The 25,797-nt window shown below is 43.4% G+C and overlaps 1 protein-coding gene across 1 annotated transcript in view; it reads right to left on the minus strand.

Moving 5' to 3' along the window:
• The window catches only part of PLEKHG3 (pleckstrin homology and RhoGEF domain containing G3), a 253,659-nt gene that overhangs the window by 160,078 nt on the left and 67,784 nt on the right, over positions 1 to 25,797 (minus strand). Inside the window, exon 3 of the mRNA XM_068253443.1 lies at positions 19,063 to 19,316. Coding sequence (XP_068109544.1) covers positions 19,063 to 19,240 — 178 coding nt within the window. The 5' untranslated portion in view covers positions 19,241 to 19,316. The remainder of the gene's footprint in view (positions 1 to 19,062; positions 19,317 to 25,797) is intronic.

The following is a 25,797-nucleotide window of genomic DNA, read 5'->3' on the forward strand; positions in this document are numbered from 1 at the left end:
AAATTATGCAAATCAGCCCAGCAGGGCCTGAGAAATCCTCCTGCGCGGCTTACCCCGAACGTACCACCAGGAGGGTTAAAAGGACAACTGTAGTAAGAAGATTATGGAGCCTGCCATATTTATTTCCTTTTAAACAATACCAGTTACCTGGCAGCCCTGCTGATTTATGTGGCTGCAAGTGTCTCAATCACACCCGAAACAACCAACCAGCTAATCTTGTCAGATCTGACAATAATGTCAGAAACACCTGATCTGCTGCATGCTTGTTCAGGGTCTATAGCTAAAAGTATTGTGCCTGGTACACACCATGCAATTTCCTGTCAGATAGACTGGTCGAATCTATTATTTCTCAACAGGTCCGATCTGATTTCCAATCCTTATTCTGATTGATTTCCCAATTCCGTCTATACAAAATCGCTCAGAAAAAATGATCGGAAATCAGATCGGAGCTGTGAGAAAAAGGATTTTTCTACTTTTTGGACATTGTGCGGATTGATTAATTTCTAACTTTTGTAGCCTGCTTAAAAGGTCTGGCTAAACCGGATCCTAACGCTCCTGTTTCTACCAAAAAATCGTGTGATGATCAATCAGATTATTCTGACCAGAAGTGAAATATTGTCATACACAGAAGTGCTTAGTACAGACCCGGACAGCACTTGCTATATACTCCTTTCTGAACTGCCTGATGAAGCGAGGTCACGCCCGTGAAACATGTTGCAATATTTTGGAGTGTATAAATACATTTTTGTGTATACGTTAAGACGTGCCTGTTGTCGTGTCCTTTGGAGTGGCTAAGAGTCCACCTCTACCACGTCCCTGTTTTAAACTTTTTATATTGTTTTATCCTGTTGGAGCCTCTGTTCACCTGCATCATATATCAGTCCACCCTTGGTGGAAGGGCGGAAAGCCTTATCTTTCTTCCTATCTACAGAGTGCGACTTCTTACTCCTGAGTGGGGACAGGCTTGTTCTCCCCACCTGCTGTTACAGTGGTTGCCTACGAGGTACTCCTGGTTTGTGAGTATACTGTACTTACCTCTATACCCTCCCTCCCTCCCCTAATCCAATACATATTACACTATATTGGGCTCTCGGTGTCCCTGTGTTTTCTCTTACAAGCATCGTCATGCATCGTTTACTACACCATCAACGAACCAATCTTTGCTTCCTATCTATCACAACCGACAAGCAAATCAAAATTTTGTTTTGGTAAAAATCCAATCGGACAATTGTTTTTATAATTGTTCGTAATCAATTAGGCCCATCAACGGAGATTATTTACAACCAATGCGATCTGAGTTATCGGATCGCTCCAGCGATTTTTCGCTAGAAAATTGACCATTAGTGGCCACCTTAAAGCCTGTTATTTTTAGTTTGGTCCAAATAAAGCCTGTTATTTTGGAATATTCAGCCAGTATATTACTAAATGCCCAGAGTTTCACCAGCACCAACTCTCAGTGCTAGATCCATCTTATCAACAAACCACATGCCAGTCCCCCAATAGCCTCAATCCTAGCCATTAAGTGGACATCATCAAATTTTACAACCACTAGGCCTGCAGGTCACGAAGACACAGCCAGTGGACCTCCAGAGCAGCTGCATCCACACTAATCATGCTTGCTGCTGATCCCTGCGGTGTCTGTTGGAGTGAAGACCGTGCATTGCTGATAATGACTACTACACCGTTAACCGCTAGTAGAGAGGCAATTAGAGATTGTTCACACCTAGGATGGTTTTTTTTTTGGGTTTTTTTAAGCACCGGCAATTTTCAAAATTGCCCTAAAAGCGCTTGTGCAATGATTCCCTATGAGAGAGTGTTCACATCTGAGCAAAGCGCTGCCTATACCATTTTTAAAGCTATTTTGCTACAATGGAAGGTATGGAAAAAAAAGCAAAACGCTCACAAAATCGCTTTGTGCGGCGATTGCTTTTGTGCTTTTAAGAATAAATACATTGTATTTATTTTCCGGGTCAAAGAGTTCACTTCCTGACTTGTGTCAGGAAGTGAAAAAACAAATCGCTCTGCAAATGCAAAAGCGCTTTACACAAAATCGCAACATGCAAGTAAGAGATTGCTTTTGTGCTTTTAGGAATAAATACATTGTATTTATTTTCCGGGTCAAAGAGTTCACTTCCTGACTTGTGTCAGGAAGTGAAAAAACAAATCGCTCTGCAAATGCAAAAGCGCTTTACACAAAATCGCAACATGCAAGTAAGAGACAGGAGGAGAAAAAAAAATTGTGCAAAATATAGAAAGTTACTGGCTTCAGCGATTTCGATTTTAGATGTGAACAAAGCCTTACAGAGTTCACCCTTGCTTGACACACTGAGACGGAGCTCTGTATACACAAGGATAGCTCTAAGAGGATAAATCACACCCAAAGGCAGATTCCGTCTCGACAATCCTCAGAAAGCCTGGGAAGGGGCTGCAACAAGGTGGAAGTGCTGGAGGGTGATGTAAAGCAGCGTTTCTTTTGTGGGTGGTCAGTTAGGGCTCCATTTTCCAGATCATTTGTAAACTAAGCAATTTTGCACTGACAGCCCACATTCCAATAGACAACAATATGCTGAACCTACTAATCATTTTTCTATGGTGAGATGATTGTAGGACTGGTTTATTTTGTCGTAAAAGCTGTAATGAATGATCACTGCTGATCACCCAATGCATCACAGTGAGCAATTCAATTTCCATGCTACTAAATCTTGGTGCTGCTCTCTCTCTCTGTGGTTTCAGCATAGGTACTCTAGCTTAGTCAGTGTTTATAGGCTTTTAGTACATCTAGCATAGTTATTTAAAGTCTGGCACCAGGGGGGGTTAAGCAACAGGAGAGAGAGAGTTAGTGATAGACTTCAAGGAAAGGTCATGGTCTAGTTAGAGAAGGGGTAGTTGGCCATCAAAGCATGGTTAACTTAGGCCACCAAAGACAGAGGTTACTAATTGGGAAAGTGGGCCATAGGATTAAGTAGCAGGGGTGGGGTTAAGGTTAGGTACCAGGGATGGTACATAATGTGCTGATATTTCCGACATTTCTGCAATTTTTTTAATAGTAAAATGTATTGGAAGACAACAATTTTCAGTTAAGGAGTTACAACAATGATGCTTAACTATAGACAATGCAGTATAGGGTTCAATAGACTTGTGAAGGCATACAGAGAAAGGAAAATCTACCACAAGAAGCATGTCTACAGACAGCCCTAAGCACAGAGAATACTGCAAGTGAAGTATATCATTATGAATGACAGTCGCACAATGTGGGAGTTAACCTCCAGCAATCCACTTAAAAGGAGAAGTGACACCCGAACTAATGAAGGTGTTGATTATCTTGTTAGACCTGATATAAGTAAGTTAATGAACACCCAGATACTCCAATTTTCATTTCAAAACATATAAAATGATTGCTGCCTGGGAAAAAACTCCAATCCATCCATTCCAGATTTTATTGCATTTCCCCGGGTAGTTCCTATTTTGGAAGGCCATATTATATAAACAGAGGGCATTATGAACAGAAAAGCTGTGTGTGAACTCCTCATCTTTGTGAGGGGACCTCACCTCCTCCAAATTCAGGTGCACTTTAAGCCCCAGTTCACCCTCTCAGATAGTTCATTCTTTGTATAGGTGAATTGAGGACCATGTCATTTCTCACACAATTTTCATATATGCAGCTGCTTCAGGGACAGTCCCTTTGGAAAAGTCAGTCATATGACAGATAGAGCTGTGCAGAGCTGCCAGCAGAGTGGGAATTTCTTTCTCTGCACAGAGCCTGCCATCACCACAAATCACCACCTCCATCTGCTCCCTCCTGCGGAAGCAGGAAGTGAGCAGAGTCCTCTTGGTACTTAGAGTGGATGGGAAAAACAATCACTACCTTTATCACCTATGAGCATCACTAAATGGAGGACCATAGGTGGGAAAGTCTGTAACAAGGAATAGAGCAGGGGCAGTAAGTCCAGGTCCTAAGGGGCAGAACACTGTAGTACCTTTCCAGGCTTGTAATTGCTGCAGCATAGTAGTAAACGGTAATTGTTTTCCCCACACACAGGGAATAGGATCAAGAATAGAGGTTACTTTACCTGTGAGAGCATCTATGCCATCAAATGCCCATGTGGGTTGGTAAATGTGGGTAAAACCAATAGGACTGTAAAAACGCAGATCCAATAACACAAGCGAGACATAAGAGCATGTGCCAGTGGTGATGTTAAGCTTGACACACCAGTGGCTTGCAACTTCAAGCATGTAAGCCAATCTGTAGCACAATTAAAGTGGCTATTACTGGAGCAGACAGAACTGTAAGCCAAGGGAGGGGACAGAGAGAAAGCCTTACTCCAAAAGTAGGTAAAGTGGCTAAGAAGCTGTGTGCTGACGTTGCATTAAGTGGAACATAAGTTTGAGCCAGCGGTGTACCTCCTGTTATATTGTCTATACACCTTGCAGTGCAGGGGTGGTGAACTAGCCTGGAGTAGTGCATCGGCAATAGCTCTCCTATCAAAGATCTGAGCTCCATTGAGGTTCCATGGTAAATACATTACAAGCATTTAAACCAAGTGCATCTTCAGAACTCAGAGCATCTCTCTTCCACTGCAGTATACAGTTTCCATTATTGACAAAGAAAGGATGGTGGACCAGAACACAAGCCAGGTATATAAGATCGGTGACTCCTCTCATGTTTACCTAGTAAAGTTATGTATTTCACCTGTCCCAGGCTTTGCCAGATTTCTGACCTAGCTTGTGGTCTGGTCTCCTGCCACCTTCTTGCCAGCTACATATCGCATGCACATCAGAGCTGCAGATGCAGCAACAGAGAAAAGTAACCTGGTTTAATCCCCTGTGCTTTGACTTTCATATTATTTGGATCTCAGTTCTATCAAACATCTTGGGATGTGGTGGAAAAAAAATTCAGATCCCAGGAAGCACCAACTTACAAAACAGGATCTACTGATATGCCCCATTTTACCAGATACCACAGGGCACCTTTAAAGCACTAGTGTAGTCCATGCCTTAAAGAGAAACCGTGACTAAGAATTGAACTTCATCCCAATCAGTAGCTGATACCCCATTTTACATTAGAAATCTATTCATTTTACAAATGGATCATGAGGGGGCTCTGTATGGCTGATATTGTGGTGAAACCCCTCCCACAAGAATCTCTGAGGACCATGGTCCTGGCAGTTTCCTGTCTGTGAACCTTGTTGCATTGTGGGAAATAGCTGTTTACAGCTGTTTTCAACTGCCAAAAAAGCAAGCAGCAGCTACATCACCTTCCAGCAGTAAAAATGTCACCATGTGATACATGGTAGAATGTAAATCAGGGATTTAAAAGATTTTACAATGGGCAAACACTGACTAAATCATTTTATACATAATTATTGTAAAAATGAAGCACTTTTTAAATTACATTATTTTCACTGGAGTTCCTCTTTAACATGTGAAAACTGTTGTGGCAGCACAAGTGGGGCCTGTGCAGTTTTAGGCAGGTTATTTTGTTTTGCTCATCAGCATAACATTTCCACTTACACTATGGCCTCGATTCATAAAAGTGCCTGCGAGTGGGGAAAGTCGAGCGGGGAAACACCGCTGTCGGTATTTCCGCCTTCAGGGTGGTAATTCATAAAAATGTTGCCTGTTGTGACAGGCGTGCGGAGATACTCCGCTGTAGGCAGGCGTTAGGCTGTCCTACGCATGCGGAAGCCGGAGAAGCAGGCGGAATCCCTCTGTGCGGTGTTCTCTCTGCAGCTGCTTGGGAGGTCTGTCCCATTCACTGCAACGGATTCCGCACGCTTCTCGCCACATCAGAGGTAGCGGTAATACCCGTCCGCATACCACTACCTCTAATTTTTATGAATTGACCACTTGTTACTTTTGCTGTGATAATCACCGCGCAAGGCGGTGATTTATCACTTTGCTCGCGAATGTCTGCTTTTCATACGGAAAAGCCTTTATGAATACAGATCTTGCTGTGTGGTCGGTAAAGTGTGCCGTTTTCTGCATTCCCGCATGCGGGAATGCTTTATGAATCGAGGCCTATATCTACATAGATCAGAAAGTCAAATGAAGGGGAGATTTTGTAGAGGTCACTATAAGTGTAAAAATATTGCTAGCCTTTCTTAAAACACACATGACTTCAAGTGTAAACAGAAGCAGCCACAGGAAGCCTAAAATGCAGTGGATACATATGAAAGCCATATACTGTATTGTATTTTAAATTTCTTTGACAGCCAAAGAGGCATTTCCAAAGTTAACACACCAACTACAAGTAGCTTTCCAGGTACGATAAAGCCAAATTAGAAAACCTATATTTCATAAATGCATCACATATGCATTTCTTGACAAAAGTGATTAAATATTTAGGTAGAATTTTTGCCAATCATATCACTTAAAGTGGGACTGAAGAAGGGGGAGGGGGGATTCTGCCAGCCCCCTGAAGCCTCCCTGTGCCCACACCGTTACCATACGATCCTCCGGTCCCACCACTGCGGATCACTTTCACTTTTGGAGCTGTCCTCCACTGTGCCTGCGTCCTCGTACACGTCCTGTGTAGGCACAGTAGAGATTTTCTTCTTCTGCCCCTGCGCAGGACGCTCCCCGGCGCCAGGAGCGAGGATGAGCACTGCAAGCCCAGTGGCCGTCGACTTGTAAGCCAGCGGTGAAGAAACTGAGCCGCGGCGGGGGACCGGAGGATCGAATGGTAACGGCGTGGGCACAGTGAGTCTTCAGGGGGCTGGCAGAAGCCCCAGGTAAGTGAAACTCTTCACCCCCCCCCCCCCTTTTCTTCAGTTCCGTTTTAAATGGTAATATATACTGCTACTATTCATGCTTGAAAGAGAGGATGTGACACTCAGACTGACCTATACTGTAGCTAATTCTCCGTACACAGCGGGGCATATCCGTCACCTGGCAGGGATCAGTACAAAATCCCTTGGGCAACAGAGCACTGCCGACACTGGACAGATGCATCATCAGCCTCCAACCTAGTGATACCTCTATTGCATAAATGAACATTGAGACTCTGGAGGGCTGATTTTCAGAATAGCTAGAAAAGATGATGCCAGACCATAATATAGAACACTATTTCGATGTTATTGGGTCTTTTTTCTTTTTTTTTACTATTGCTATTACAGGTAATGGATTATGTTTCAACAGCATAGGATTAATTTTTGTGATCTGTAAACCAAAATACTTGATATATTCTAGTATTGGGAAGACTGTATAAAGGGTATAAAAGCTTACCAGTGACATGAGATGGCAGAGCCTCTGATTTATCAACATTTACTTATGAGTTGGGCTTCTTTTGGAAAGGGGGGGTCAGATGACTTCCTGTCTTCCTACTTGATACTAGCTAGATAAAGTGTAATGTCTTGTATCTATGTTAAAGCTAGCCTTAAACTGTTCAATGGGAACAGGTTCTGGCAAATGATTCTCTATTTCTGTGATTGGAAATTGATAGGGGAGAAGTGTCTGTTTTACTGCCTAAGGGCCTGAGCCCATTGACACACTTGTGTCCGCTTCTGTCTGCTTTTCAGCATCTGTATCTGTTTAACCTCCCAAGCGGTATGCCCAACACTGTGTTGGGCATCATGCTCAAGAGGTTTTGCTGGCCTCAGGAGTCGGTTATATGGCTGCATAATATGTTAGCTAGGCTAGCTAGTATAAATGTCCACAACCCCCCGATTGCCCCCGATCCAGTCGCTCATACATTATCCAGCCTGGTTCCAGTGATCGCAGCATCCTCCCGCACAGCTCTGGTCTTCTCTAAGGGGAGGATCGGGACTGCGCATGACGTCGGTGACATCATGTATGATCCTCCCCATAAAGAAGACCGGAGCTGTGCGCGGAGGCTACGGCGATCGCTGGCTAGAGGCTGGGTAATGTATAAGCAGCTGGATCACAGGCAATCGGGGGGTTGTGGACACTTATACCAGCTAGCCTAGTGCTAGCTAACAGCTTATGCAGCCATATAACCTAATAGTTTTATACTGGGGGACTCAGAACGCCCAGAAGGTTAACTGAAACGCGGACAAAACTGCGTCAGTGGGCTCAGGCCCTAAAGATGGCCATACACATAAGCCTGGTACATGAAATGCAGCATGACTCACAAGCCAGTGAACTCTTCCTGACCCTTCAAGTTTATATACAAAGAAAAGATTCCCCCATACAAAAACCACCAATACTACCAAATGTATATATTATTGTAATCAATCACTTTATTAGAAAAAATCCACAACAATAAAAAAACATTAAAAACACCAAGAGGAATTGCACTGGGTTTAATACAATACCAAAAAAGAATCCTTATTAATAAGGGGGTTCATCATAAGGCATGTAAATAACCAGAGTAATACTGTATAATACACCTAAATGCCTAATCCTTACCACATAAGTCAAAATCAGTGAGCACATAAATTTGTACAACAAATTATATATAAAGTGCTAGTCGTGCTGTAAAAAGCACTATGAAAGTGAAGTAAAGTGCTAACAATGCCCAATTGGGAAAAGTTATGCTGTGCAAAAATCGCAAAGAAAAGAATACTAGTATGAAGGACGCCCGCTAACCAGCGACAAGTAGGTAATGTGAACAAAGGATAAGGAGGTGACTTACGTGCTGCCAAGAAGAACCCCTGAACCCAAATGCAAAGCTGCCTTAATGCATCTCGCGGGCGACCCCCGCTTCTGAAGAGGCTGAAGATCTAATAGCGCTAGATCGCCTTTTAAACCTAAAAACGCAGCCAAAAGACAGGAAGATAGAGACGCCGCCCAGGGACATGACGTGGCCACGTCACACGCAGTCAGCGCTGGGTAGTCATAGTAACCCAGACGCTGCTGCGTTTGTCCAATCAAAGACTAGGTGAAGTGAATATTAATGAGGGCGGAAGCATGCATTGTGGAATTGTTCTAATAAAGTGATTGATTACAATAATATATAAATTTGGTAGTATTGGTGCTTTTTGTATGTGGGAATCTTTTCTTTGTATATAAACTTGATTGGTATATATTCCCTTTAGCACATTCTACCCATGTTGGGGAGGTGATTGGGTTACTTATTCAGGAGCAATCACCTTACCCCACAAATATAATTTATCATCTAATATGCTGTATGGTGCTTGCCCATCTGTTGTATACTAAACTCTTCCTGACCCTGTCCGCTTGTTTGGTGCTGAACAGTGGCAGTCAGGAGTATTCAATCGGCTTTGCCGAATTCAAATGCAAACATTAGTTATGAGTACTGAAAATTGGCATAAGTGTTCATAATAATCCTTGAGCAAGAGGACTGGTCATTTCCTATTTGTAGTCAGTGATAAGAAGGAAATCTGCATCTTTTTCAATTCATCCATTGGCGGGCAAAATACAACATGATGGGTCTGAGAACTTCTAAGGACAGGATATTTGTTTTAAAGTGGACCTGAGACGAGGAGAACACAGTGAAGTCCAACCTGTGTGTGTTTATAGAAAAAGTCTGTCTAATTCTCCCTTCTCTGCAAGTGTAATTTGAGCTGTCAGCTGTTTGCTGACTCTGAGCTAATACGTAAACACAGAAGGTTAAAAAACTTTCTATGCTCCAAGGATACCTACCAGGAAGTAACTAAATTGCAGCATCTCTGAAGGAGGCCTATAAGCTGTAACAAGGAAATGTCTTTCTTTAAAGCAGCACGGTGGTGGAGTAGTTAGCGCTCTTGCCTTGCAGCGCTGGCTCCCTGGTTCGAATCCAAGCCAGGGCACTATCTGCAGGGAGTTTATATCTTCCCCCTTGTTTGCGTGACAAGACCATATACTCTATACAGCGCTGTGGAAAATATGTTGGCACTATATAAATACTAAATAATTATTATTAATAATAATAAAGCAAACCTGAGACGAAAACAAACTAATGACATAATGAATTGTATATGTTGTACTGATAATAGAACATTAGATCTAGTATTTTCAGTTATATAGCTCTTTTTTTTATAACATGGCATCATTTTGTCATATTTGCAGTTTACAAACCACACTTTGTATTTTAAACTAGAAAACAGAGCAGAGCTAATGACCCTTTAAACTTTTCTGCAGTAAAACCTTATCTCAACCTGTCTCTCTCTGTTTCTTGGTTAAGTGTTTCAGAAAACAGGACTGTCTTCGACCCAAGTTAAGCTGAAGAGCTCAAAAAAACCTCTTTTGCATATGTAACAACCTTAAGTTTCTTAACTCTTTCTGTACTGGAAAATAATGAGACTCTGTTCTTTGCTACTAATGCTCTATTTCTTAGCTGTAGTACACATTCCATTCATTATCTCATAAATGTATTTTCGCTTCAGGTTGCACAAAATGAGATACTTACCTGAAGAGGGGGACGCCTCAGGTTCCTAATGAAGCTTCCCTCGCTACTCCGTGGTCCCCGGTCGCTGAGCACGACCCACCCCCCAACCCCCCCCCCCCCCCCCACCCCGGGAAGATTTGACAATGCATTTTCCAAACAGGGGGGAAAGGAAATGCATTGTGGCTAATCCCACTGGGGCTGCGCAACTTCTCTTCCTGGTTGAAGTGTGCGCAATGGCTGGCTGAGCCCTCCCTCGCATGCGCCGTAGCACGGAGCCATGCGTGCACTTCAACCAGGAAGAGGAGCTGCACGGCCCTGATCTTGTTAGAACGGAGGGAAGCCTCATTAGGATCCTGAGGCTTTCCTCTGTAAGTGGTAAGTGTCAGATTTGGAACCCAAGCTTCGGCTCGGGTTAGCTTTAAAGGCTATTATGCTGCTGCTTATTTTGTACGGTGGAGGATAAGTTCTGAGTTCAGGTCTGCTTTAATGGAGAACTGGTAGCCTGCTGAAAACTAGACATATTGCTTGATTCACTGTAAAATTCCAAAGTTACTGGAAAAATTTTGATATTTGTGTACCAAAATCAAAATACTTTAAAGAACAATTCCACAATGTATTTTTAAATACCTTTTCCCCTAGTTTGTAATCTGTTCTGCTCTGAATTATTGCATGATAATGAGGAGTGATTTAGGGGGCTTATTCTGCCTTTCCCAGCTATGATAAGCAAATGATTTCAGCTAGAACCTGCCGATCCCATTGCCTCTGGAGCTGTCAATCAAGTATGACAGGACAGATGACTACAAAATAAATATCACAAACCTCTGCAGTTGAGAACCTTTTTATAAGGTATAAATAAAGTGCATGTTATTTTTCATTGTCCAGTCCAACATCTTGAATTACTTATATAAACAAACGCAGAATTAAGTACGGTACATAGCAGGCTCCTACCTTTGTGACTCTTACCACTACCCCTTACCTTGGCAACCCAGTGTAATAAATCTGTCAGGCTAAGAGAGGCTGTTTTCATTTGATGTGATTTAATAAATAAGTCAGCATGCTGGCCGGAGATTACACAGGCAGAGCCCAATCCTCTGTCCATTGTCCCATTCATTCCTCCCCCTTTCCCCTGTGCTTCACCTACATTCCTCAGCATACAGGAATGCAGACATGGCATTTGTCTGCCTCTGATACAGCCTCAAATCCTCCTGCACTGAGCCAATATGGCCATTATTACATAATGAATAGAGATTTGTCATTTTTTTCCACAGCATCACATGCATGTTATTTTTAAAAATAGTCTCGAGACTGTCTGCACAGATAAGTTGCGTTAGGAGAACGTCCTAAATTCCTAGTCACTAGCGATTATTGCTTAATAGCCAGTACCTAAATCCGCCTTAATTGTAGTTCTGCAACTCTGTTCAGAAGAAACGACTCAAGGTGGCCATACATAAGACAACTTGGCAGCCGATCAACCATCCAATTCCGTTATTATAATCAAATCGGATGAAAATCTGTGCCGCCAAGTGCATGTACCATCGACGAGGCGACCACTTTTAGGCCGAAACTGGTTGTATAAATTGGTCAGACATACTGCAAGATGTAGGGCCGACTTGCTCAATTGGGTGCACGGCGGTAACAGCAAGCAAAATCTTTACAAGCGACGAAACCCCTAATGTTCAGCGTGCCGAATACCCTCAACCCAACACCCCCCCCCCCCCCCCCCCCGGTGCCCAGTGCACTATACATTACCTGTCCGTGTCCACCGCTTGCTCTGAGCGCCATCCTTCATCCATACACGCGCCCCACATGGTTGCGGGAGCAGTGTGGGCGCGTCTATGATGTCACACATGTGCCCACGTGTACTACGAGGGGCGCACTTATGGACAAAGGACATAGCCCGGAGCCAGCAGCAGACGCTGACAGGTAATGTATAATACAATGGGCACGGGGTGGGGGGAGTGAACATTAGGGGGACAGCGTCGGACTGGCAAGGTGGCAGATGCGGCATCACAAGGCCGATTCTGGATCAATTTCAGCATGAAACTGAATGGGAATCGGCATGCAGTATATGGACAACCGACTGATCTCTCGCTAGTCAGATTTGATTATGGAGAGATTTGTCTCTTGGTTGAATCTGCCCATCATCGCTAGATGTAAGGCTACCTTTACAGCATGTTTGGCTTTTTTTTTAATTAACTATAAGTGTTTATTGATAAGAGAAAATGACAATACAGAGAATAGCAGTATACAACAAGATATCTTCAGAATCAAGGCATACAATATACATTCTCAAGATTACAGCATGAAAATGATGTGAACTATTACAAAGAGTATCGGAATATATCGAAGTAAAGTATATATCAGTTACACCGAAGGATTAGACAGACAGCGGTCCCAGACTTTGTTACCCAGACGTTGTTACATTTGTTTGGCAATTCCTATAACCATAAATTTAGGTTTTTTTTATAAAGGAGATACAGTATTTTCTAACTTTAGCCTTCCAGGCATATTTGGCTTTTCATTTTTTTAAAATAAATGTGGTGTTTTATCCTGAGTGGTACAGATCAAAAAGACTTTCTTGTTTCAGTAGAAATGACTGGCTGATCCCTAGTGAGTGGTGATTATAACTTTTCATTTCAAAAATTAGCAGTAAACAGGCCATAGACTTTCATTATGGCCAGCCTGAGTTCTGGATTTTTCACGGTGATTAGTGAAGGTGCTATGGTAATTCTCACTCTGTTTTCACATCTGATACAGCCATAGCTACCTCCAGAGGTGTCCCCAAATCCTTTCCTACCACAATGCACCTATTTACTGCCTATGCCTTATTTTATGCTTGAAAAGGATTTGGTTTAGCCCATAATGGATGTATGATGTTACAAAAGATGGTCTGAATTAGAGTTGGGCCGAACCTCCGATTTTAGGTTCGCGAACCGGGTTCGCGAACTTCCGCGGAAGGTTCGGTTCGCGTTAAAGTTCGCGAACCGCAATAGACTTCAATGGGGATGCGAACTTTGAAAAAAAAAAAAAATTATGCTGGCCACAAAAGTGATGGAAAAGATGTTTCAAGGGGTCTAACACCTGGAGGGGGGCATGGCGGAGTGGGATATACGCCAAAAGTCCCCAGGAAAAATCTGGATTTGACGCAAAGCAGCGTTTTAAGGACAGAAATCATATTGAATGCTAAATGACAGGCCTAAAGTGCTTTAAAACATCTTGCATGTGTATACATCAATTAGGTAGTGTAATTAAGGTACTGCTTCACACTGACACACCAAACTGTTCACTGAACAGAACAGGTATGCAGTGGCGGGTTCACTAAACAGGTATACAGTGGCGGGTCCACTGAACAGAACAGGTATGCAGTGGCGGGTCCACTGAACAGAACAGGTATGCAGTGGTGGGTTCACAGAACAGGTATGCAGTGGTGGGTTCACAGAACAGGTATGCAGTGGCAGGATCACTGAACAGGTATGCAGTGGTGGGTGGGTTCACAGAACAGGTATGCAGTGGCAGGATCACTGAACAGGTATGCAGTGGTGGGTGGGTTCACAGAACAGGTATGCAGTGGCAGGATCACTGAACAGGTATGCAGTGGTGGGTGGGTTCACAGAACAGGTATGCAGTGGTGGGTTCACAGAACAGGTATGCAGTGGTGGGTTCACAGAACAGGTATGCAGTGGCGGGTTCACAGAACAGGTATGCAGTGGCAGGATCACTGAACAGGTATGCAGTGGTGGGTGGGTTCACAGAACAGGTATGCAGTGGCAGGATCACAGAACAGGTATGCAGTGGTGGGTTCACAGAACAGGTATGCAGTGGCAGGATCACAGAACAGGTATGCAGTGGTGGGTTCACAGAACAGGTATGCAGTGGCAGGATCACTGAACAGGTATGCAGTGGTGGGTGGGTTCACAGAACAGGAATGCAGTGGCAGGATCACTGAACAGGTATGCAGTGGTGGGTGGGTTCACAGAACAGGTATGCAGTGGCAGGATCACTGAACAGGTATGCAGCCAGGAAAAGCTAAGCCTAACTAATCTTTCCCTATGAGAGACAGACAGCAGCTCGCCCTACTCTCTCTAATGCAGGCACACGAGTGGCCGTAATGGCCGCCGCTGCCTGCCTTATATAAGGGGGGTGGGGCTCCAGGGGCTAGTGTAGCCTAATTGGCTACACTGGGCCTGCTGACTGTGATGTAGAGGGTCAAAGTTGACCCTCATAGTGCATTGTGGGGCGAACCGAACTTCCGGAAACGTTCGCCTGCGGGAGGCGAACGCGAACCACCGAAGTTCGCCGGGAACCGTTCGCCAGCGAACCGTTCGGCCCATCTCTAGTCTTAATATTGTGGGATTTTGTTTGCTTTTTTTATGGCCTCTACGGTTGAAGCCAGAAATTTCAATTACTGAGAATTCTTTTTTTAACCCAAAAAATGGTACACAACATCATACAGGTACAGTCCAGCATGAGTGATATCAGTGCCGCTATCAGTAACATAGGGGTGCACATTCAATAGAAAATGGAAAATATCTTTAGCTGGTTTTCAGCAATATAGGAAGTTACAGTGGATCAGCACCCAGAAGGTTTATACAAACATCAGATACAAGTCATTCAAAATGAACAATGGTAGACTCGTGAGTGACACATAGTTAGCAATGGCGTGCATACACACAGGCTTGTTAACTACCCATGTTTAGTCCGACAATTTGTGCATGCAGCCAGACTAGCACTTCTTTTCATGCAGCTACACTTTGCAGATGCTTTGTTCATGATTTTCGGATTCCTGCACACACTCTTGATAATGAATGACTGCAGGCCGAAACAATCCACTGAAACAATCCAATCCGTAGATTGGCCAAAGTGACCAAGGTCTGTCACTTATCGATGTATTTTTCAGTCCTTTGCTTCCCTTTTCTTTAATAATAATTCAGCATCTACGGAATGCTGAACTGGGTGGTTCCTTGCCTAGATGAACACAATGGGCCTGATTCACAAAGCGGTGCAAACTTTTTCGCGCGCAAAGTGCCGCGATTCGCGCGACCGCGGACTTTTGCGCGCGCAATAGTCCGCGATCGCGCGAATCGCGGCACTTTGCGCGCGCAAAAGTTCGCTAAAAAGTTTGCACCGCTTTGTGAATCAGGCCCAATGTCTCTGTAAATTTATGCTATTGCTGAGGCTATTGTGTATGACACCCAAAAAACACAAAAGGAGAACTGCAGTGATGGGGCAACCCCCCATCTTATAGTGCAAAAATGTGGTTACTTGGCTACCACTATGGGACACTCCCATATCGGGTCTTAAAAAGAGGGATTATGTCGTGAGCACTTAGGACACTGATAGCTGCTGCATTATATTTCACAATCCTAACTAATCTGAAAAAAAGGAGTAAAGAAATTAATATGTCGCACGTTTTCCACACAGAGAGAGGCTCTAACGTACTTAAAACTGAACCTCTGTTAGGTATGCACTAAAAGCTATTCTGCACTCAACTAACCAGCAAACTCAACTAATCAGCACAGGTTGTCAGCAGTATTCATAGTGGTCAAGGCCAACTTCTTCGCCTGTTTGTGAGCTCTGCTATACTTAAAGACTGGTTTCCATGGCTTCCCAATAGTCTTTCAATTGCATTTTAACATTTAATACAGAGTACATGGTATGTACGGTATATAGAGTGGGGTATAATACTGTAATGGCTAGGCCTATTTTTAACATTTAGTCTCAAGCAACCAGAAAGCACAGTTATCCACTCAAGCCATCCCTGTCGGTGCTGGGTAACTGAGACTCTACTGTATACAGATGTATGAGTGTAATCACATAAATACACAACATGCAGGTTGGACCAGGTCAAATGAGGTAGCACACTAGGAGGTAATGCTCCTCCTGACTGAATCAGATAGATGTTAAAACATCTAAACAGGTGTATTAAAAAGATTTGCTTGTAACATTAACCACTTAACATCTCAGTCGTTTTCAGCTTATGCATCCGAGCAATGTTCACCTCCCATTCATTAGCCTATAACTTTATCACTACTTATCACAATGAACTGATCTATATCTTGTTTTTTCCGCCACCAATTCGGCTTTCTTTGGGGGGTACATTTTGCTAAGAGCCACTTTACTGTAAATGCATTTTAACAGGAAGAATAAGAAAAAAAATGAAAAAATTCATTATTTGTCAGTTTTCGGCCATTATAGGTTTTAAAATAATACATGCCTCCATAATTAAAACCCACGTATTGTTATTGCCCATTTGTCACGGTTATTTCACCATTTAAATTATGTCCCTATCACAATGTATCGCGACAATATTTTATTTGGAAATAAAAGAGCATTTTTTCCGTTTTGCATACATCACTATTTACAAGCTTATAAAAGAAAAATAGAGAGAAATATTTCATCTTTACATAGATATTTAAAAAGTTTAGACCCTTAGGTAAATATTTATGTTTTTTTTTTTTATAGTAATTTTTTTTTTTGTTTTTTTTATTAAACATTTTATGTGGGCATTTTTGGGAGGGTGGGATATAAAAGTGTTTTATTTGGGGAAATATTGGTGTATTGTAATGTTTTTGGGAATTTACTTGTAGTTTTACTTTTTGGCCACAAGATGGCAATCTCGATTTTTTTTTACATGACGTCACTCTAAGCGTACAATGTACGCTTAGAGAGACACAGCTTCAGAAAGAGCGAAGCTTCCGAGAGAAGCTGTCGCTTTTTCAGCGGGGGAGAGGAATCAATGATCGGGCTCCATAGCCCGATAAATTGATTCCGTGGCTACCGACTCCGCGGCCAAGAGTGCGCGTGCACGCGCGCGATCGGCCGCGGGAGCGCGCCTGTCCTCGACGTTTTTATACGTCAAGGAGGACAAAGTGGTTAAAGGGAATGTCCAAGCAAAATAAAAAAAATGAGTTTCACTTACCTGGGGCTTCTAACAGCCCCATGCAGCTATCCTGTGCCCTCGTAGTCACTCACTGCTGCTCCAGTCCCCCGCTGGCAGCTTGCCGACCTGGGAGGTCGGCGGGACGCATTGCGTACATTTTTACGCATTCCTGCTAGGGCAGGAACATTAACACATACATTTTTACGCATTACTGGTTCAATGCATACATTTTTACGCATTGAACCAGTAATGCGTAAAAATGTATGTGTTAATGTTCCTGCACTAGCGGGAATGCGTAAAAATGTACGCAATGCGTCCCGCCGACCTCCCAGGTCGGAAAGCTGCCAGCGGGGGATTGGAGCAGCAGTGAGTGACTACGAGGGCACAGGATGGCTGCATGGGGCTGGTAGAAGCCCCAGGTAAGTGAAACTCATTTTTTTATTTTGCTTGAACCTTCCCTCACAAGTCAGGTCCTCTAAAGCTGCTATGCTAGGTTGCAGCAGGAGAAGGGTTTGCCTAGTCTAATGGGCTGACAAAATGAGTGCAGAAAGTGGACAGACACAACTACCTCAAGACCGCGTCACACTAATGGCCGTGACGGCAGCCCTAGGACCACCTAACGCCAATTAGCGCCAAGTCCTGGGGCCGGCTACTGCAGGAGATCGCGCACAGGCTCCGCCTTCATCCTCCCAGAGGCGATCGCCGCTCGGGGACTGTTAGACGTCTAATAACTGTGTACAACGCTGCGATCTGCAGCAGCGCTGTGGTGAGGACAGCCATCCCCCTGGGACACTGGAGAGCGAACGGCTCTCATCGGCAGAAGCCTATGACAGCTGATCGCCAGGATTGGATGGCAGGCGGGAGGCAGGGGTTTGAAAAAAACGTAGATAAACAGTAAAAAATAAAAAAATGACACAAATATTTATTTAAACAAAATAAACACTAGGGGGGTGATCAGACCCCACCAACAGAGAGCTCTGTTGGTGGGGAGAAAAGGGGGGGGGGAATCACTTGTGTGCTGTGTTGTGCGGCCCTGCAGCTTGGCCTTAAAGCTGCAGTGGCCTATTTTGAAAAAAATAGCCTGGTCTTTAGGGAGGTTTAGCACTGTGGCCCTGAAGTGGATATCCTAGGCCTGTGACAAGGTTTTTTTTTTGTTTGTTTAATTGGTGCGGTGTGTACCTGCACAGTTCACTGAGGAATCTCTATCTAATGCCTAGTACACACCATACAATTTTCTGTTAGATTTCTCTGTCAGGATTTTCTGTAAAGGTGCGTACACACGTACTACGGAAGCCAACGACAGGGCCGTCAGACCCTCCCGCTGGGCGGACTGATAAGGCTGTTCCTGAACGATCCGCTCAGCGTTGGCTTCAGTAGTGCGTGTGTACGCACCTTAAGATTTTCGGTAATTAGATTATTTTCTGTAAAGTACTGGTAGAGACTGGTCATTATCTCTGGTGCATACAGTAGTCTTCTGGTTATCTCCTGCTGAGTAGAATAATGCTTAATTGCTAGGCAGATAGATGGTTAGATAGATCATTTCCAACATGTTGGAAATTATCTGGCAGGTAAATCTTACAGAAACTCTTACAGAAAATTGTATGGTGTGTACTAGGCATTATGCTGGGATTACACGATACATTTTTTGCATTCGATTCGGCGCGCGATTTATTAGCCATTCGATTTTCTGTTCGATTCTCTTATCTTCCACTCGTTTTTCTTATCTTTTTTCCATTGACTTCTAGAAGAAATCGAGAGGAAACGAATCGAGCGGAAACATCGGGCATGTCGGAATTTTATCATCGAAGGCATCTATCGATCAAATCTGCTGTGTATCGGCAGGAAATTGAGAAAGTGTATGGGCACCTTTAGGTAAAGGTATAATATAGATTACCTTCAGCAGCACTATGATGTAAAAGTTCCTCCAGATAGGATCCCAGTCCTTTACTTTCTGAAGTTTTCACAGAACAGATTTCCTGGGATTTTTCTTCTTCCAAGGTGCAGGGTTGGCATTTTGCTGGTTGGGCGACAGACAGCGGAGGATCCTCCAGGATATTTTCTGTTTTGTCCATTGCTATTATTTGTAGATTAACTGCCAAAAATATACTCTAGCGCAGTATATCATCACAGTACTGGCCACTCAGACACCTGTAAGGGAAAACAAACATCTTTGGTTAAAGAAAAAACGTTTTCACATAGCACACTGTATATACACCTATCCATGATCTCATCAGTGCAGCAGGTCCTGATGTGAAAAGCTTATCAATTTTGATGGTACCTTTATGTTTACACAAAAAGTGGATTTCAACAAACCTTGTAACATCAAAGGAAAGAGACTGATGTTCCCAGACACATAACTATTTGTGCTGACATGGTGAGGTGACACAGCCCTTCAAGCTGAAAGGAAACCAGAGCCAACGTAAACTAAAAGTTTTATACATACCTGGGGCTTCCACCAGCCCCATCCGCACGGATTGATCCCACGCCGTCGTCCTCAGTCTTCTCTTGTGCCAATACCGGGTCCTGTTACGTCCTCCAGTCGCGGCCAGTCTGACACAAGTGAAGTGCGCTATTTTCGTATCTCTCTGGCAGCTGCTGGCGAGATACGTTGCGGGCGAACTTCTCTAAGCAGGGTACCTGCTTATACAAGTTTATAAGGCCATTTTTTCTTTTAATTTTTTAAAAATCGATTTTCTCAAAAACTACAAGTCCAATTTGAGAAAAGATTTTTTTTATTTGCTCCCACAGAATCACATAATCCATGTTGTTCATATCGGTGATTAATTCAGGCGTTCGTAAGTTGGGGACTACCTGTGCTTTGTATTGGAAATACTGCAGTTACGCTTTTCCCTAATCACAATTGCTCCTGTAGGTTACACTCCCTAATTTTTCTTTCTTCACAACCTGTCCTTAGTTTAAATTTGACAGAATAAGCTTAATTCATTTACAAAGTACGTGAAGCTGACACATTTCTGAGCAGACCAGAAGTCACAGCAAGCACACTTACACTGTGTGAGCCATACAGCACTGATACATCAGAATTGTATGACTGGGACTACACTGACTATATAAAACCACTCAATGTCCTATAAATGTCTGATCAAAAAAGAATCTGTCTAATAAAGCCATTAAATGAGTTATTGTAGTTATACATTTGATCATTAATTCATATACTGGCTCTTGCAATCCAGATTCAAAATATCAAAAACATTCACTGATGTCCACGTAGAGACATTGCAGGGGGGGGGAAGCAAAGGCAAAGAAGGAAGTCACACAGCTTATAGCAGGGACCCAGCAAAGGCTGACAAATGGGCTGAAGAGCAGGCAAAGTCAGGTAATAAGGGTTTGCAGCAGGTATCAAGACACGTTTGCAGAGTTTTACTTCAACCTGTTTAAGCAAACTGCACAGGATGCCTACACTGCACATGCGCAGCACAACTAGAGCTGGTTCAATGGTCCCCAACTTACTCTAATCGTGCCCTATACCAGACCAATTTACCAGCAGATGCAGCCTCTTGGAAGAGAACTAACACCTCGATAAGTGTTTGCAAACATGCCATTTTGTTCGCCTCTGTATTTCTTTAATCATGGCCTAAACCCAAAGCACAGACACTGGAGCTGACACATGCACAGAAAACTGGTTTCAAAAATTGGAGCAGTTGCTCAGAGCAACAAATTAAATATTAGCTGTAATGATGGTCTACCTCTGATCAAAGCAGCCTGATCCAGAAAATTGTCAGGTATTCCCTCATCAGAAACAGATTGGATTGTTGGGATCATTTTGCCACATTCCACCACTAGCTCATATTTCAGCAGGAATCTGATAGAGGGCTAGTTCACATCAAAAATCGATAAGCATAATCGCAAACACCTAGCATTTTTTGTAGTGATCTATTATGATTGGCAATTATGGAGCATTTGCATTTAGTGATTTTATATTTCTTGTGGCAAAACAGGAAGTAAACTTTGACCTGGAAGTGAACAGCTTCTGACAAAAAATGCTTTGAAAATCGCTCTGTTCAGCAATCTTTAAAGGAGTACTGTAGGGGGGTGGGGGAAAAAGAATTGAACATACCTGAGGCTTCTAATGGTCCCCATAGACGTCCTGAGCTGCTGTATCTCACTATTGATGGCTTTGGTCTGCGGGAGGATTCTTGTTTTAATATTTGTTTATGTTCTTTTTTTTGTATGTTACAAAAAATTCAATGAAAATTCTCTTTAAAAGAAAACACACACACACACACACACACACACACAAATGGACACTCCAGGAGGCCCTCAGCTGGTTGCATCAACCCCAGGTCTTTAATTGTCATCAGAAGCCCAGGTATTAAGGTGCACACACAGCTTGGATGGATGTTGCCGTTGGGGATCGGGACACAATCTCCTTGGGCCGCATCACTGGGCTGGGCTGCACAGACACGTATCAGCTGTGTCGCTGGCAACAAGCTGTGTTGCTATACGGGGAGGCAGAGGAACAATGGAGGATCACTTGCAGGTTGGGGGTCGTGAGGGTGCATACACACACCTTATTTTCAGCTGAGACATTCATTATCGGCCGCCTCAGCTGACTTTAGTCAGGCGTGTGTACAAGCCTTTAAGGCCCATACACACGGGCTACAACTGTTGCTGGAAACACATGGCGCACGCATGTTGCAGCAACAGGTCCTCCATGTGTATGAGGCGCGCGCAAGCAACTGTTGCTAATCAGAGCTGTCTCCAGGCGATTGACTTGTTCAATCCCCGGCAACAGCTGTTGCAGCAACCGTCCCTAGTCTCATGGCCCGTACTCACGGGCTGCAAAAATCGCCTGTCGCCAGCACACGTGAGCGTGTGGGCAACAGGCCGGCAACAGCTTCTCTCCAGGTCCCTCCGCGTACTCACGCGGAAGAGGGACCAGCGGCGAGACGGAAGCTGTCGCCGACGTTCCTCCTCCCCCCCCCGGAAGCTCCATAAACCTCAATGGAGGTTGCTGTCGCTAGTCCGCGTACTCATGCGGACTAGCGACAGTTGCGGCGGGGGGGGCAGCGGCTACTGTCGCCATGCGATTGAAAGTTTCAATCGCCTGGCGACATGAGCGACGGGCGACAGTTCGGGGTGCGCGCGCGTGCGACGGCCCATACTCACGGGCGACCTGTCGCCGCAACACGCGCGCGCCGCGTGTTGCGGCGACAAATGTCACTCGTGAGTATGGGCCATCAAGTCGGTGCAGTCGTGTGTATTCTAGTCTCTAGCAACTCTTGTGAGTCCGACAGTTTATTGAACCTGCGACAGAAGTTGCTGAGCAACAGTTTCCGCTATGTTGCAGACAGGTTGTTGCCGCGTGTATACAATCGTTGCTTGTATACAACTGTCGTTGCTGGAGGCTTTCAACTGTTGCTTGTCTCCATGCAACTGCAGACATCCGTGCCTCATGTGTATGTAGCTTTAGTTGCATGAACTGTTGTTGCATGCAGCTCAGGGCCTCTTGGAGGGTCTATCTGTGTGTGTTTATTTCACTTTCAGTTCCAAGAGCATCACATGACCATCATGCTGGTAGTGTGGGTGAGATCAGACGTAGCAGAAGACAGTGCAAGACTCAAGGATGATGGTAACATGAACAGGGACAGAGAGCTATATACTAACTAGCATACTCTACACCAATCTGCAGGCCTGAGAGGAGAGCTTCAGGGCACCCTGCATTGTCTACAGATCGAGAGCTCTGGCGATACCAATAGCGATCACAACAAATACAGACATAACTTTTTCTTTTTATATGTTAACTGAAATTTCTCCATCTGAAAAGAAAACCATTTTATGGTTTCTGCTCTTTATAGGAACTGTTCTGACTAACCAGAACTATTTGTGCCATTCTGGCTATGCAGCATATTTTTCAGAATGCTATTTTTGCACGGTATTCTGCATGTACCGGTATTTGAGAATTGTATTTCGCTACTTGCCTGAGGCCAAAAATTAAAATATCTGCTAAACAAGACTGCAAGAAATTTCACAACAGGTTTCAGAAAAAAAAACTTGTTTTGAAGAATCATTGATACGTGCTATTTTTGACATACATCCCATGAAAACAACAATCACTTATACAAACATATTTCACACACCACTGCCTTATTATCTGTGCTGGTCCGATGAGTCTTTCCTCTCTGCAGTAAGGTTTGTAGTACCATTTGTAAGGTATCTGCCTTACAGAAATAGATGCCTTAAATACATGACTTACTGAAAGCCACTGAAGCGGTACTAACAGGCACTAACAGGCAGGTAATGTTTTGTGAATAGATTCAATACAAACTCCGCACAGGCAGCAGGTTACTGGACTTGCTATCAATGTTTCATAAATCTACCTTAATACCTGGTACATGCCATGCAATTTCCCATCCAATCAACCATCGCTGTGGAGTCGGTACAAAAATCATCCGACTCCAGTTTATGAAACCACAGACTGACTCCAGGTACCCGAAATTTCTCTGACGCCTCGACTCCAACTCCTTAGTCTAATACTAACCAGGGCTGTAGAGTTGGTACAAAAATAATCCGACTCCTCAGGTTATAAAGCCATGGACTTCGACACAGGCACTCAAAATTGCTCTAAAATCCTCGACTCCACAGCCCTGCAATCAACAGGGCAAGACAATGATTTCCAACATGTCCGATCTGCTCTCGATCAATCACAGGATCGATTTTCCGATCAGTACTGCACAAAATCGCTCCCATTATTGTTCGGGAATAGATCAGACATGGCAGAATTATTGCTTCAACTGGATGTGAAATTGCATGATGTGTACCTAGCATAATGCTCCTGTATTACATTGTTAGACATGTTCAATGCCGTGCTATTTGTTCTGGTTTGAATACAAGTTGTTTGTAGCATAAAATTAAGGTGAATAAAACAATGGGAGTGTCCAGAGGATGAAATTCAAGGGAAAGAAACCAGAAAGAAAAACAGGCATGTGAAGAATTTCTCCTCCATGTGGATGAGAAACCTTCTTCACAATATGGTAGGTCGCACCCCGAGAAAAAAAACCCCCGCTGACTATGATATCACAAGAGGTGCCCCTAGTGAAGGAGGAAGGAGTCATTTAGGGGGGAGGCGACCCAAACAAACAATAAAGGTAACTTGCAGAATGATAAAACAGTCTTATCTCAGTAAGAAGGAGGTTAATTAAGAGGTATTCAATTTACTGGACAAGTCAACACGTTTCACAGTCCTGCTGTGGTCTGATGGATAATTGAAAATAAATGTTCTATCATATATAAAAATCTGCCGGAACTATACGCTTTAACCAACAAGACCTACACAAGACCTTTATAAATAAAGATGACCCAACTACTAACAGACTGTTGGAAGGCTCACAGATCACTGAATAATTGCTTTATGATGCCTAAAAACAAGCTATTCATGTGTCACTGAGTAAAGCAGTAGAAGTGTGAAAAAAGTGCTACTTATTCTACAAAGCTATTCACAAGTGGACAGGACACATTTTGTTGATACCCCTAGAAAAGATCATAAATAGATGGATCAGACTGATTTTTCAAACTAGCTGATTTCTTTAGTTAGTATCACATCTACATGCGAGCAATCAGTTATTCAACCAATTGAAAAGGAAAGTCTCACTCTGCTAACCGGTTTGATCATGTGTCCCATGCCGTGCATGGACCAGAGGTGAGTAGTAGGAGGACAGCAGAAATAAAATATAGGCAATCATGTTCAATGCAAAGGCTAGAAGACCATCTTCAAGCAGCTTAATGTTCCCGTGACTCCTGCTTCTTGTAGAATGTGATTTAGCACCCCCCCCCCTCACCAATCTTTTCCATGGTATAAATATGCTAGTTATATATTAACATCTTAACTTGAATCAACTCCTACTATAAGATAGGCAAAAATAACCATTTGAATAGCAAATCAAGATCTGCAGCGACCGATAAAGTTACCATGTGCTCCATAAAGGGTAAACATTTCCCATTGTGTAGCTAGTATTAATATATAACAGCAGTATGGAAAAGAGGAACTGGAATTAGGGAACAACATTGTTCATTTGAAAGTGAAAAGTGGTTCTATCCAGCAGAGGCAAACAGCAATGAATGTAAACTGTCAGTCTGTCCCTCAAAATGCCCTCTGTCCACTATACAAATGATGCCAAGGACACCAGTTGCAGTAAAACGAAATGAGCAATTAAGAGAATTTATTAATCGCTTGGCAGAAAATTAACAAAAGTGGGACTTTTTGGCCCAGAATGTTGAAATTAGTCTTATTTCCTGTCCCAAATTAACCCTACCTCTAAACTTGCCATGAACCCATGCAATAGCGTATCTCAAGCAAGAGTCTGGAATATAACCCTACATTTCATCTTTGCTCTAAAACATTACTTACAGCATATTATATGCAACCAGCATTTTTTTTACTAGACCAGCATTTGAAGGGTTACACACAGGACTTGAAAGTTCAGTGCAGTGAAATGCAGACGCATCAGAACTTTAGATAATGTTATCTTGTGTTTACTTAAAGCGGAACTGTAAATACTTTTTAAATACTCCTGTTTCACTTACCTGGGGCTTCTGTAAGTCCCCAGCAGCCGTCCTGTCCCGCGCCGGTCCTCCACGAGCCTCCGTTCTCCCGCCGCCGCTAAGTTCTGTA

The sequence above is a fragment of the Hyperolius riggenbachi genome, chromosome 9 (assembly GCF_040937935.1).
Source record: "Hyperolius riggenbachi isolate aHypRig1 chromosome 9, aHypRig1.pri, whole genome shotgun sequence".
In the NCBI taxonomy this organism is placed as follows: domain Eukaryota; kingdom Metazoa; phylum Chordata; class Amphibia; order Anura; family Hyperoliidae; genus Hyperolius; species Hyperolius riggenbachi.